The following is a 13,610-nucleotide window of genomic DNA, read 5'->3' as shown; positions in this document are numbered from 1 at the left end:
AGGGGGGGCAGGGAAAGGAAGGACAGTTGTAGTGCTAACAAGGTTATTACAGGCCCAAGGCTTTTTAATGTAAATTGCCTTTAAGAAAATTTAAACATACACAAAAATAGAATGAATAGCATAATGAAACCCCAATATGCCATCACTTAGATTCACTACTATCAAACTTTTGCTACACTTACTTCCATCTACCTGTCTCATTTTGTTGATTTTTTTTTAATTTTTTTATTTTTTTCCCACCCCCTGGCAACCACAAGTCTGTATTCTCTGTCTATGAGTCTATTTCTGTCCTGTATTCATTTTGTTGATTTTAAAGTAAATTTCAAACAAATTTTTTTTCAAACATACATTCTATTTCATTCCTGTGTACGTCAGTATCCATCTCTGTGTAGATTTGTTCTTATATAATTATAATGCCATTGGTAAACCTAACAAAATGAATAGCTTAGACTCTATTCAAATTCCCGATTGCTCCAAAAACACCTTTTTCAGACTGTTTATTTTTTTCACATCAGGATCCAAACAAGGTCCACACACTATATTTGAGGGTTGTTGCCTCTATAAGTCTGTCTTAATCTAGAGCCACCTCCCCATTTTTAAACTTCAAGCTTGTGGAAGAAACTGGGTCAGTTTTCCTATAGAATGACCCATTCTCTGGATTTTTCTTGTGGTATAACTATTTCCCTCTCTTTATTTCCTGTAAATGGAATCCTCATGGCTTTTCTCTTTACATATTGTTTTCATCTAAACCAGAAAACATGGAGAATAATTTGAGAGATTACTTTCTTCCAAGGATGGGACATAACTAGTACCATTCTAAGTGTGGAACTGAACTCAACCTGGGCCTGCTCACTCGCCATGCAGCAAAGCCAATTTACTGACACCGGGTTGTGATGAAGGAAATTACAGTGTTTATTTGCAGGTCACCAGGCAAGAAGTATGGGGTGGCTCATGCTCAGAAGACCTGAAGATGGCTTTCTGGGAAGGGTTTTCAAGGCAACACTAGGGGTGGAGGTTGCAGGGTGTGTGATCAGCTCATGGACTTCCTTCTGATCGGTTGCTGGCAGTGAGGTAAAGGGGTGATGCTTCAGGAATCTTAATCATCAACCTTCCGGTTCCAAATAGTCTGGGGTCTACATGCTTGTGCTCAGCATTCAGTCATCATCCTCCACCTGGGTGGGAGGACTTGGCTCCTGCAGAACAACTCAAAAATGTGTGTCAGATCATAATGTACATCCCTTGGAAAGAAACTAGGACTCTGTTTTATTGCTAAACTATTGCTTCTTGACCGCTTTTCCTTTGTTTCTGCATTCCCTTACTTCCCTAATTATTAACTGCCTGAGCCTGCCTGCTCGTTGGAACTCAGGGAAGGCCTAGGGAACTAAAGCCTTTTTCTACAAACAAGAAACAGGGGACACAGAGGGGCTTTTGAATCTGGGAGGACCCTGCAGGATCCTGCTTGGTTTCAATCCCCTCTTTTCTTTGACACTCCTCAATCCTGAGGGGCCAGGGGACAAGAAAGGGAATAAAGTTTTAGATAAAGAGGTTAATCATAAACTCAGCCGGGAACTGGGTTTTAGGGGGACTTGGTTTCAAGTGAATTGGAAAGACGTTAATTTACTATATACGGTGGATTCCTTAGAGCAGTAGGACTTAAATTTCTCTCAGTACCCAGATGAAAAAGATTTAAAGGCTTGATGATGTTCAATTTCAGTTTTGGGGGGGAGGGCAAAAATATTTCATAGAGGGCACCATGTGGTTCCTACTACATCACATCAGGAGGCGCAACATCTGCCTCTCCCACTTTTAGTGATGGGAAGATGAATTAACGGGTTCAGATGATGACAGTGTCTAATAGTTTTATCCATTAATGATTGCTGTAGATGTTCTGTGGTGGGCAGAGAATCTAAGGGAAGAACTGAGTGATAACATTTACCAAGGGTGAGCTCATCTTGGGACCTGGAAGGGACGATGACGCCTGCAGCACACCACCAAACTGTCTTAATCAAAAGGAAATGATTTGACGTCTCCTCCTTGGCACACGCCTCTAATAGCGGTCACTAATACTGAGAACAAGACCAGAGATGGACCATTCATTTCCAACTTAAAGAGAGCTTTCAAAATCTAAGTCAAATATTCAGAGTCTTTCGCCCAGCAGAATGGGCCTACCAAGCCAGGAGAACATTTGCTTTCACCTTCCTCTATAATATTTCCAATCTCCCAAATCTTCTTTCCTGAGAAGCATGGAAAAATGACCAAGATGGGCCAAAAAGCAAATTATGCTTACTACACTTAGAGGGAAATAAAGGAAATATTTTGCTACCAAAACCAGAATCCAAGTAAGTAAACAGAGAGAATAACTGCCACCTATCATATCTTACATGGTTAGAAGATAGGAAAGCAGCAGTTTCTAGCCTTGCACCTAGTGGGAAATCAATACAGGTGTTGACAATCGTATTCCTGCCCCTGATAAAAAGGGCTAAAGAGGTTAGGGTAAGTAATACTTGAATAACGCAAGAGAGAGGACACAGAGTTCATTAAACCAAAGCAATTAGAGGAAGTGAGTGTTTTAGGTTGGATTACCCAGGAAAATACATCACGTTATCAGCTTTTGGATCATTATTGCACGGAACCTAGTACATGAATATCCTCTGCTACTACCGTCATCCTGGAACGGCCTCTCTCACATACATATTCTGTAAGTTCATAGAGTTCCCTTCTGCGGAAAGCACAGCTGAGCCTTTCTGGGGTTGTGCCCCTCCTGCTGGACATATGCCCATATTTTCCTACATCCTCCTGTTCTGCCCTGCTATTCCACGGTGACCCACTGAGCTTGCATCTATTCTGATAACAAGATCAGTGTTGGAGTCAGAGTAGAGGAGGATGGACTTTTCTGATGCCACCTCACCATCTACAAGTAAAATGTACCAAGAGTCCACAATTCAGCATGAAGAGCAAATAAAATTGAAAACTTGTGAGGTTAAAAACATAAAACACAATTACTAAATTCACAGAATGTTAGAGCTTCAGGGGAGACTGAAGGTCACCTACTGTAACCCTCTTACTTACAGAAAGCTATATCCCAGAGAAATGAAATTATTTGTCCCAAATCACAGTTGCAATTAAAGAATGAAAAACAAATTAAAATGATGTCTAAAGACCTTTAAAGATCAAAAACATTAGGTAAAAACTACCAGTCATGTAGAAACATTTGGAATTTTAAAAATTCAAATCTGTGTATTTTTTAACAAATATTTACTGAGAGCGTATTGTGTGCCAGGCATAGTCTTAAGAACTGGGGATAGAGCATTGAAGAAAACCAGACAAAAATCCCTGTCCTCATGAAGTATATAATCTAGTGGGGAGAGGAAGAAAATAAACATTAAGTAAAACATAAAGAGTGTCATCCAGCCGTAAGTACTGTGAAGAAAAATAAAGCAGGGGAGGGAGGTAGGGCGCACCTAAGTGTGAGGGTGGACAGGAGGGTCACATTTTAAAGCAGGATGGTCAGTAAGACCCTCTAATTAAGATACCCTTGAATAAAGGCTTGAAGGAGGTAATAAAGTGAGCCAAACATTATCTGAGGGAGAAGTGTCTCCAGGCAGAAAAACAGCAAATGATAAAGCCCTGGAGCAAAAAGAGTCCCTGGAATGTCTACTGAAGTACAAGGTCAGTGAGCCCCGGCAGAACGAGCGAGCAGAGGAGGAGGAGAGAGCACCTCAGAAGTCACTGGGGCCAGAATTTACAGGGCCTTGCGTGACACTGTGAGAACTCTGGCTGTTCCTCAGTGAAACGGACAAAGGCGACTTTGAGCAGAGGTGTGATGTGACCTTATTTTACTTTGGCAGGACCACTCTGATGGTGGTGCTAAGAACAGTCTATGGTGGGCAAATACAGCAAGAGAACCAACCAGGAGGCCATTCCAATAACTCAAGTGGAGAATAATGGCTTAGATTAGGGTTGTAGCAGGGCGCATACGGGAAAAATAGTTGTATTTTAAGTATTTTCAAGGTGGAGCCAACCGGGATTGGATGTGGATTCTGTAAGACGAGAGTGAAGGTTGACTCCATTCTTTTGTGGCCAGGATGGAGTCGTCGTTCGGTGAGCAAGGAGAAGACTGCAGGAGGAACAGATCTTTGTTGTTGTTGTTCGGTGTCTGTGTGTGCGTGGTGTGAGAGAATGTTTGTGTGTGTACAGAGGGTGGGAATCAGAAGGCTTGGTTTTGGATGTGCTAAGTTTGGCTGCTTTCTGAGAAAGTACACGGGTACAAGTAGAGATTACTTAGGAACTCTTAAAGTAATTCACGAGAGAGGGGATGGTGGTTGGACCAGGTGTCTGGCAGTCTAACTAATGTGAATTGGACATATATTTTGAAGGCAGAGCTGACATGATTTGCTGATGAAGTGATGAAGGATGAAAGAGGGAGAAGGAGGAAAGTCAATGATTTCTTCAAGGTTTTTGGCTTCAGTAACTAGACAAATGGGATGGCTACTCACTGATAATGGGAAGAGTGCAGAGAGAGCAAATCTGCGGGAAACCAATGATGTGAAAATGCCAAGCAGGCAATTAGGGCTAAAACAGTTCTGAGTTTCAGGGAGGGGTCTGGACCAGATACATAACTGTGGGAATTATCAGCATGTAGATAATATTTAGAGCTATGAGACTAAAAAGGATCACTCAAAGAGCAAGTGTAGATAGAAAAGTTCAGGACGGAGCCCTGGGACTCAAATATCAAAAGACTGGCGATAGGGAAAACACAGCAAAAGAAACTAAGAAGCAATGGCCAGTGAAAGCTGGAAGAAAAGACAAAAGCTTTAGTCTTGTGGAAGCCAGGTGATACGGTACCTCAGAAAAATGGATTAATCCATTGTGTTTAATTCTGTTGCTAGGTCAAGATAAAGTCTGAGAATGATCACTGGATTTAACAATGTGGAAGTCACTGATGACTTTGAAAAGAGCACTTTCATTGACGAAGTAAAGGCAAATAGTCTTAGTAGAATGTATTCGAGAAAGAATGTGATGAGAACAGGAAGTATATAACTCAAGGTGTTCTGTTATAAAGAGAAACAGAGAAGTTCGATGGCAGCTAAAGGAGAATGTGGGGTAAAGAAAGGTATCTGGCAGCTTTCTTTTCCTCTCTTCTTTCCAGTTGGTTGGTTTCTACGTTGGGAGAAATATAGCAAGTTTATATAGTGACAGGAATATTCCAGTAGTCACGGAAAAATTATGATGCAGAAGAGAAGGGGAAGAAATGCTGAGGCAACGTCCTTCAGTAGGTAGAGGGAATCGAGTCCAGCCCAAGTCAGAGTAGGCTTAAGATAGGAGAACAAACAGTTCATCCACAATAACAAGAATTAACATTGACAAATAGGTAGACAGAAATGATGGTGGGAGTGCAGGAAAGTTCTTTTTGACTGCTTGTCTTTCAGTGATACAGAAAACATTGTGACCAGCTGAGAATTGAGTGTAAGGGAAAACCTATAGGAAGTTTGAAGAGAGTAAAGAAATGAAATAGCTATCTAGGAAAGTGTTCATTCTTTTCTTTCAATTTTTAAAAAAATTTAAATTTTTTTTTAATGAAGAAAGTGTTCATTATTACTCAATCATTTTTCACTTTTCATGTCTGCCATCCACCATATTTGAAATAGGGGGTCCAAATTTAATTTGATCCTATTTTTTTTCCACCCAGAAATCAAAATCTATCTCACTTAGGCTTGGTTCTTATCTTCAGGCCTCTTCTTCCTTATAGGTCCCTGTTAATTTAGAAAACTTGTAGAACTTGTTCCCCCTACTATGATTTAGATACTCAGAAATTCAGGTAAACTCTTAGCATGGAGGCTCCTTTCCAAAGTACATTCATCCAAATAGGATTCACTGTACTATCTCACTAAGGGTCATGAGACTCAGGCTTCCTCTGTGGTAGCTGCTAGCTATCCCAGCATTCTCTAACCCCACAGGAATAAGTCATTAGACACTGTCCACACGTAAACAAATTACAATGCAAAAAGATACTCATTCTCAAGTAAGATTTATATTCATAAACTGAACCTATAGGAAGAAGACTTGAAATTTCCCAGGTCTTATGTAAGATCTAATCCCATCATTACTTTACCAATGACTTGATGTCAGACAAGTCAGTTCATCTATTTTAGATAACCAAACAAAACAAACAAAAAAAGTGTTGTATAAGACCAAAGAAACAAATAAAAAGCAATATAATTTATCCTAGGAATGAAAAGTTTCAACATCTGAAAATCAATACAACTTATTAATAGAAAAAAAAAGACTAAAAACACACATACTTAATAGATGCAGAAAAAGCATTTGAAAGAATCCAACACTTTTCGTGTTAAAAAAACAAAACACTCAACAAACTAGTAATAGAAGGGAATTTCTTCAAACTAATAAAGGGCATCCAGGAAAAACCCACATTTAACATCACATATAATAGTGAAAGACTAAATGCTTTCCCCTTAAGATCAGGAACGAGACAAGATGCTCACTTCATTATTCCTATTCAACATTGTGCTGGATATTCTACCCAGGGCAATCAGGCAAGAAGCAGCAAAACTGTCTCTACTTGCACATGAGAAAATCTTACATATCAAAAAGTCCTAAAGAACACCCTAAAAAACTATTAGATGCAAAAAATTAATTCAGGGAGTTTGCAGGATACAAGACTGATATATAAAAATCAACTGTGTTTCTGTACACTTGTAACAATCTGAAAATAAAATTAAGGAAACAATTTCATTTAAAACAGCATCAAAAAGAATAAAATACTTTGGAATAAATTTAACCAAAAAAAAGTACACATTTTATGCTCTGAAAACTACAAAACATTGTTGAAAGAAATTAAAGAAGTAAATGAATGGAAAGACATCCCATTGTCCATCAATCAGATGGTAATAGGTCCTAAATTGATCTACAGATTCAGTGCAGTTCTTATCAAAATCTCAGCTTTTTTTGCAGGAAGGTGATTGTAAAAATTCTTATTGAAAATGCAAGGGACTCAGAATAGCAAAACAATCTTGAACAAGAACAAAGTTGGAGGACTCACACTTCTCAACTTCATAACTTACCACAAAGCTACAGTAATCAAGACAGATTGTACTGGTATAAGGATAAACATATAGATTAATGAAATAGCACTAAGAGTTCAGAAATAAAACTCTGTGTTAATGGTCCACTGATTTTTGACAAGAGTGTCACATCAATTCAATGGGGCGAATAATAGTTTTTTGAACAGATGATGCTGGGACAACTAGATATCCTCATGCAAAAGAATGAAGTTGGACCCCTATCTAACACCATACATAAAAATTAACTCAAAAGAGATTACAGACCTAAGTGTTAAAAATAAAACTATAAACCTCTTAGAAGAACAGAATACATAGGATTATATTCTCGTCACCTTGGATTAGGAATGGTTAAAGCAACAAAACAAAAAGTAGATGAATTGGACTTCCTCAAAATTAAAAAATTTGTCCTGAAAAGGAAATCATCAAAACAGCGAAAAGACAATCCCAAAAATGACTGAATATATTTCCAAATCATATGTCTGATAAGGGACCTGTACATAGAATATCTTAACAACTCTCATAACTCAATAATCAAAAGATGAAATAACCCAACTACTAACTGGCAAAGGATCTGAAAAGACGGTTCTGTGAAGATGTATAAATGGCTAATAAGCATATGGAAAGATGCTAATGAGACACTACTTAATATCCAGTAGGATGAGTATAGTGAAAGAGACAGACAATGACAAGGGTTGGAGGATGTGAAGAAATCTGAACCCTTACACACATTTGGTGGGAATGTAAAATGGTGCAGCCACTTTGGAAAACAGTTTCCAGTTCCTCAAAATGTTCAACATAGAGCTACCTTATGACCCAGCAAATCCCCACAAGAGAAATGAAAACATATGTCCACAGGAAAACTTGCAAACAAATGTTTATAGCAGCATTACTCATAATAGCCAATTAGTAGGAATAGCCCAAATGTTCATTAGCCGATGAATGGTTAAATAAACATGGTATATTCACAGAGTGGAATATTATTTGGCAATAAAAAGCAATGAAAAGACATGATACTATAAACCTCTTAGAAGAAAACATAGGAAAAATATTCTCTGACACTTAGGGCAGTCTATCCAGGCAGCAGAAATAAAAGCAAAGATAAACAAATGTGACCTAATTAAACTTACAAGCTTTTTGTGCAGCAAAGGAAACTATAAATAAAACCAAAAAAACCCTACAGAATGGGAGAAAATATTTTCAAATGATGCAACAAACAAAGGCTTAATTTCCAGAATATACAAATAGCTCACACAACTTAATAACAAAAAACTCTACAAACAACCCAATCCAAAAATGGGCAGAAGACCTAAACAAGTAATTCTCCAATGAAGACATACAAGTGGCCAATAGGCATATGAAAAAATGCTCAGTATTGCTAATTATCAGAGAAATGCAAATCAAAACTACAATGAGGTATCACTTCACACCAGTCAGAATGGCAATCATTAAAAAGTTCACAAATGATAAATACTGGAGAGGGTATGGAGAAAAGGGAACCCTCCTACAATGTTGATGGGAATGCAGTTTGGTGCAGCCATTGTGGGAAACAGTATGTGGAAAATTAAAAATAGACTTACCACATGATCCAGCAATCCCACTCCTGGGCATATATCTGGAGAAAACTCTAATTCAAAAGATACATGTACCCCAATGTTCATAGCAGCACTACTTACAATAGCCACGACAAGGAAACAACCTAAATGTCCATCAACAGATGACTGGATAAAGAAGCTGTGGTATATTAATACAATGGACTACTACTCAGCCATAAAAAGAATAAAATAATGCCATTTACAGCAACATGGATGGACTTCATTCTAAGTGAAGTAAGCCAGAAAGAGAAAGAAAAATACCGTATGATATCATTTATATGTGGAATCTAAAAAAAAGACACAAACTTATTTACAAAACAGAAACAGACTTGCAAACATAGAAAACAAACTTACGGTTACCAGGGAGGGAAGCAGGTGGGAAGGGGTGAATTGGGAGTTCTGAGATTTGCAGATACTAACTACTATATATAAAATAGATAAATAACAAGTTTATAATGGAACTATATTCAATATCTTATAGTAATCTCTAATGAAAAAGAAATGAAAACAAATATATGTATGTTTACGTGTAACTGAAACATTATGTTGCACACCAGAAACTGAATACAACATTGTAAACTGACTATTCTTCAATTTTAAAAAATTACTTTAAAAAATAAAAAAATTTTTTAAAAAAGCAATGAAGTACTGATACATGCTATAACATGGATAAATCTTAAAAACATTGTACTAAATGAAAGACTCCAGTCATACGATTCCATTTATATGATACGGCCAAAGTAGGTAAATCTAGAGAGACAGAAAGTTGGTTGGTAATTGTCAAAGTTGGTTGGGAAATGATTGCAAATGGTTTGAGATTTTCTTTTTTTAAATTAAAAAAATTTTAATTGTGGTTAAAAAACCCCCACATAATCTAAAATTTACCACTGTAACCATTTTTAAGTTTATTGTTCAGTAGTGTTAAATATAATCACATTGTTGTGATACAGATCTCTGGAACTCTTTCATCTTGCAGAACTGAAACTCTATGCATTAAACAACTTCCCATTTACCCCTCCCCCCAGGCCCTAGCAACTATCATCTTACTTTTCTGTCTTATTTTCTGAATTTGACTACTCTAGGTTCCTCAAATGAGTGAAATCATACAAGTATTTGTCTTTTTTTGTGACTGGCTTACTTCACTTAGCATAATGTCCTTAAGGTTAATCCACATTATAGCATGCAGCAGGACTGCTTTCCTCTTTAGGGCTGAATAATATTCCACTGTATGAATATACCACATTTTGTTTAACCATTCATCTGTTGATAGACACTTGGATTGCTTCCACCTCTTGGCTATTGTGAATAATACCACTATGAACATTAAGTGTGCAGATATCTATTGAAGATCCTGTTTTCAATTATTTTGGATATATACCCAGAAGTGGAATTGCTGGATCACAGGGGCATCACTTTAGAGTGACAAAAGTGTTCTAAAATTTGATAGTGGTGATGGTTGTACAATTCTAGAATATACCAAAAAAACAATGAAAGGTACACTTCAAATGGGTGAATCAAATGGTATATGAATTATATCTCAGTAAAGCTGTTAAAAACACAACTCTTAAAGGCTGAATCAAGGATATAGTTACATAAGGATTTTGACTGAACTCGATAATTAATCTAGTTCAATAACCAGTCAATCTTGACAAACAGGCAATTTTGACTCTTATTTTCAATGACCTGGCTAATGTTTAGGACTTTTTTGAGACATAACCTAATTGCTTCTTCAACTGACTGTTAGAGGAAGTGGGAAAAAGAAAATGTCAGCATCTATTTTTAGTTCACAATATTAAGCTTTTTCATATTTTGTGTCAAGAAATACTGTGAAGAAGTAACAAGTCCATACTAACTATAGCAATTTTTATTTCAAGTGCTCTGTAGGTATGGACTCATCAGATTTCTAAAAGACAGGGAAATAAGATAGAACTTTACACACTCTGATTCCAATTTACTTTTTGAAATATCACTCACAATGATTTCACATAGAAGATACTCCCCAAAAGGCAATGGGTTTATTTGCCCTTTTTAGGGGCAATAAAAATTATAAAACCAAAAAGTTCTATGTCTGTTGTTACTGAGTGGGGAAAGAGGTAATAAATTAAAAACGGGAGATAAAAAATTTTGAGGGAAAAAACACGCATCAAATTCAGATTGTTCTCGTCTCTGTTACACACAACTAGAAAAGCTAACAGCATTAAGGACGGCCACCAATGCTCAGGAACCCATTTCATCTTCTTTTCTGCTTCATCCAGATATTTTCAATTCTGTCAAGACTCAAAGATACAGTTTTAGAAACAGAACAAATGAGATAATCTCAAAGATCAGAGAAGAGCAAAGTGAGAGAAACCTTACCAGTCTGATGGATCTTTTTTAAAACAATATGTTCCATATGGTTCACAGAAAAGAGACAAGTTTGGAAGCCAACTTTCAACCTTGGTCCCAGGCATAGAGAGAAACAATGATTATGATGTAGTTAGAGACAGCTGTTACGTGGCACAGTCTTTCTTTCCAGATTACACATCTTACTAGCTTTCACAGCATTTCCTAAATAATCTCTCAGGGTTGATTTCAAGCAAAGGCTGAATCACTAACAGTTGATCAGATTTTTATTACAGATTTTTCAAAGTCCGTCTGTGTGCAGAAGCAAAATTATGAATGGCAGTTCGAAGAGTTGAGTTCCCTTCAGGGATATCACAGGAATTGATGACTGAATGTAGTGCCCGGTTGTACGCTGCAAATAAAAGTTTTGAATGAAGTCAGATTCTAAACAATTCTCCCAACCTCTTTCCTAGTACTACTTCTCTGCCTAATCACATAAGTATTAACTTTAACAATCCACTGAATGAATATTTATTGAGTATCTACCACTTGCCAAGTACTCTGTAATTACAGAGAAGATAATGGAAAGGATGGGCACAAAAAATTAAATTGCAGTGTAATGTTTCCAAACCAGAGACTTATATAAAATGTCATCACGGAATGAAGTGTAGAATAAAACAAAAACTGTCTAGGAGAGGATGGAAAAGGTATCTAGAGGTGGTAACATTTAGGATGGTCTTGAAGGATTAATAAAAGTAAAGGGAAGAAGGCATTCTAGGCAAAGAAATGATTGTGTAGGGTATAAAAGGCACTGAAAAATGTGGCATGTACTGGCAACAGAAAGTTCAATAAGGCTGGAGCATTGCCTGGGGCCAGAGAGCAAATATGCCAAATATGCCATGTATTTTGTACTGCAAAGGTAAGTCCTACAGGTTTTATGATAGGGGAATGGCATCATCAGATCTGTGTTTTTAAAATATAACCCACAGGACCGATAAGAAGGTCATAGCACACAAATGGGAAACCAGCAATACAAATATTGGCAGCATTTTCAGCGTGGGTATGAAGCCTGTATAATCTCTAAACTATGTAAATCAATATATTTAAGGTTGGACAGGAAACATAAATATTAGTAACAGCAGGAAGGACTCCATTTTTCTCTAGCTGGGATTCCTGATAAAGACTGAGTTTATACTGGTCCTCATTTTCCTCAGTGTCCCCTGGCAGAACTGGCAGGCTAATGTGGGTATATATACATTATAAATAATATATATGTGAATATAAATAATAAGTCTATAATAGATAAAAGTAAAGCATTTGGATAACAGGGAAATCAACTGGACAGGGGCCTACCTTAGGTGGTCATAAAAGGCAAGCTCTAATATTCTTCATTGACAGGAGGACATGAAACCCAAGTCCCCCTATTGTGGAATGACTGAGAAATATTTCCCCAGCACAGATGGAGACAAGAAGATAACAGGTCTCAAAGAGAAAGAGAACTCACTATAATTATTTTTATTGTCTCAGAATTGTTCTGTAAAGGCGGTATAACAGTCACTGATATACAGCAAACATTCAATCAATGAATGCTAAGTTACCATCACCACTACTTTTCTTGTTGTTGTTGTTTAATAATTGCCACCAGGCCCCAACCATTCCTTTAAGAAACTTACCTCGGTGGTTTTTATAGAAAATACAATTGTTGGCACAGGTATCAGGATGAGCATCCCAAAAATCAGGACCACAGCAGCACAGTGGAGGTAAAGTAATATTATACAACTGCATTTTCTCCTGGATCTGGGCTCTTAAAGCTTCTACATATCTATAAAAATACAGTACGATCAGGCAAAGGAAAAGAATGAGCGTGGGTCCTCATTTTACTACCAGCTTTAAGTGTGAAAGCTATTTCATATATCTCTATGCCTCAACTCTTCCTCTTTGCACTGGGAAGCAGCACTGCGGAAAATGCAGCACTATTCCCAAGAGGTATTAGGCAATCAAGAAATCTGATGAAGTTCTGTACCCTCAAAAGGGTGAGAAGACACGGTCAATTCTTTTTTAAGGAAAATGAGAATGCTGACTTCCTAACAAGTCCCTAGAGCCAGAATTTCAAGCAGAACTTTCCGAAGTACCTTTGATGTTCCTTTTCTCTCTGTTGTTTTACTCTGGCTCCTTTTACTTCCTCAAGCTGTAGCTGGGCTAATATCTCACTCATCTTCTCCCCTGAACATGGCTCTTCAGGAAATTTCATTCTTAATATCCTCTGCTCTTCAGCATAACGTTGCTGCTCTTTCTTTTTCTTAATTCTGAGAAAAAAATTTAGGAATTTCATAAAATCATTATTTAGAATTAGTTTCTAGATCCAAATAACTCAAAAAATTCCCAGAAACAAGGAAGTCAAGAAAGCAGTTTATCACTACCTAGAATAGCCTCAAAACTTCCCACTGGCTGATTTGATTTTATCATATAGCTCATGCATATCCATAGCCTCTCTAACAGAAGAGATCACTGGTTATTATTAAGAGTTTTTCTGTAAGAACCCAAGTACAAGAACTTTCTCTAGGTTAAAACTACAAGTAGACAAGACTTCTGCTTTTGGCTAAAACGTAGTTAA

General features: G+C 37.2%; 1 protein-coding gene across 5 annotated transcripts in view; it reads right to left on the bottom strand.

Moving 5' to 3' along the window:
* CCDC15 (coiled-coil domain containing 15) overlaps nt 1-13,610 on the bottom strand; it is a 62,566-nt gene that overhangs the window by 3,589 nt on the left and 45,367 nt on the right. For 4 of the 5 annotated variants that reach the window (XM_045521676.2, XM_074357086.1, XM_074357087.1 and 1 more), the window contains 3 exons: nt 13,129-13,302; nt 12,670-12,818; nt 7,941-11,408 (listed from right to left, as the gene is read on the bottom strand). The exons of the other annotated variant lie outside the window; for it this stretch is intronic. In XM_045521676.2, coding sequence (XP_045377632.2) covers nt 11,287-11,408; nt 12,670-12,818; nt 13,129-13,302 — 445 coding nt within the window. In that variant the 3' untranslated portion in view covers nt 7,941-11,286. Of the gene's footprint in view, nt 1-7,940; nt 11,409-12,669; nt 12,819-13,128; nt 13,303-13,610 lie in introns of those variants that run through there. 5 annotated transcript variants of the gene reach the window in all.

The sequence above is a fragment of the Camelus bactrianus genome, chromosome 33, assembly GCF_048773025.1.
Source record: "Camelus bactrianus isolate YW-2024 breed Bactrian camel chromosome 33, ASM4877302v1, whole genome shotgun sequence".
NCBI lineage: Eukaryota > Metazoa > Chordata > Mammalia > Artiodactyla > Camelidae > Camelus > Camelus bactrianus.
Note: the sequence above shows the minus strand (reverse complement) of the source record. Positions and strands in the feature narration are given on the sequence as shown.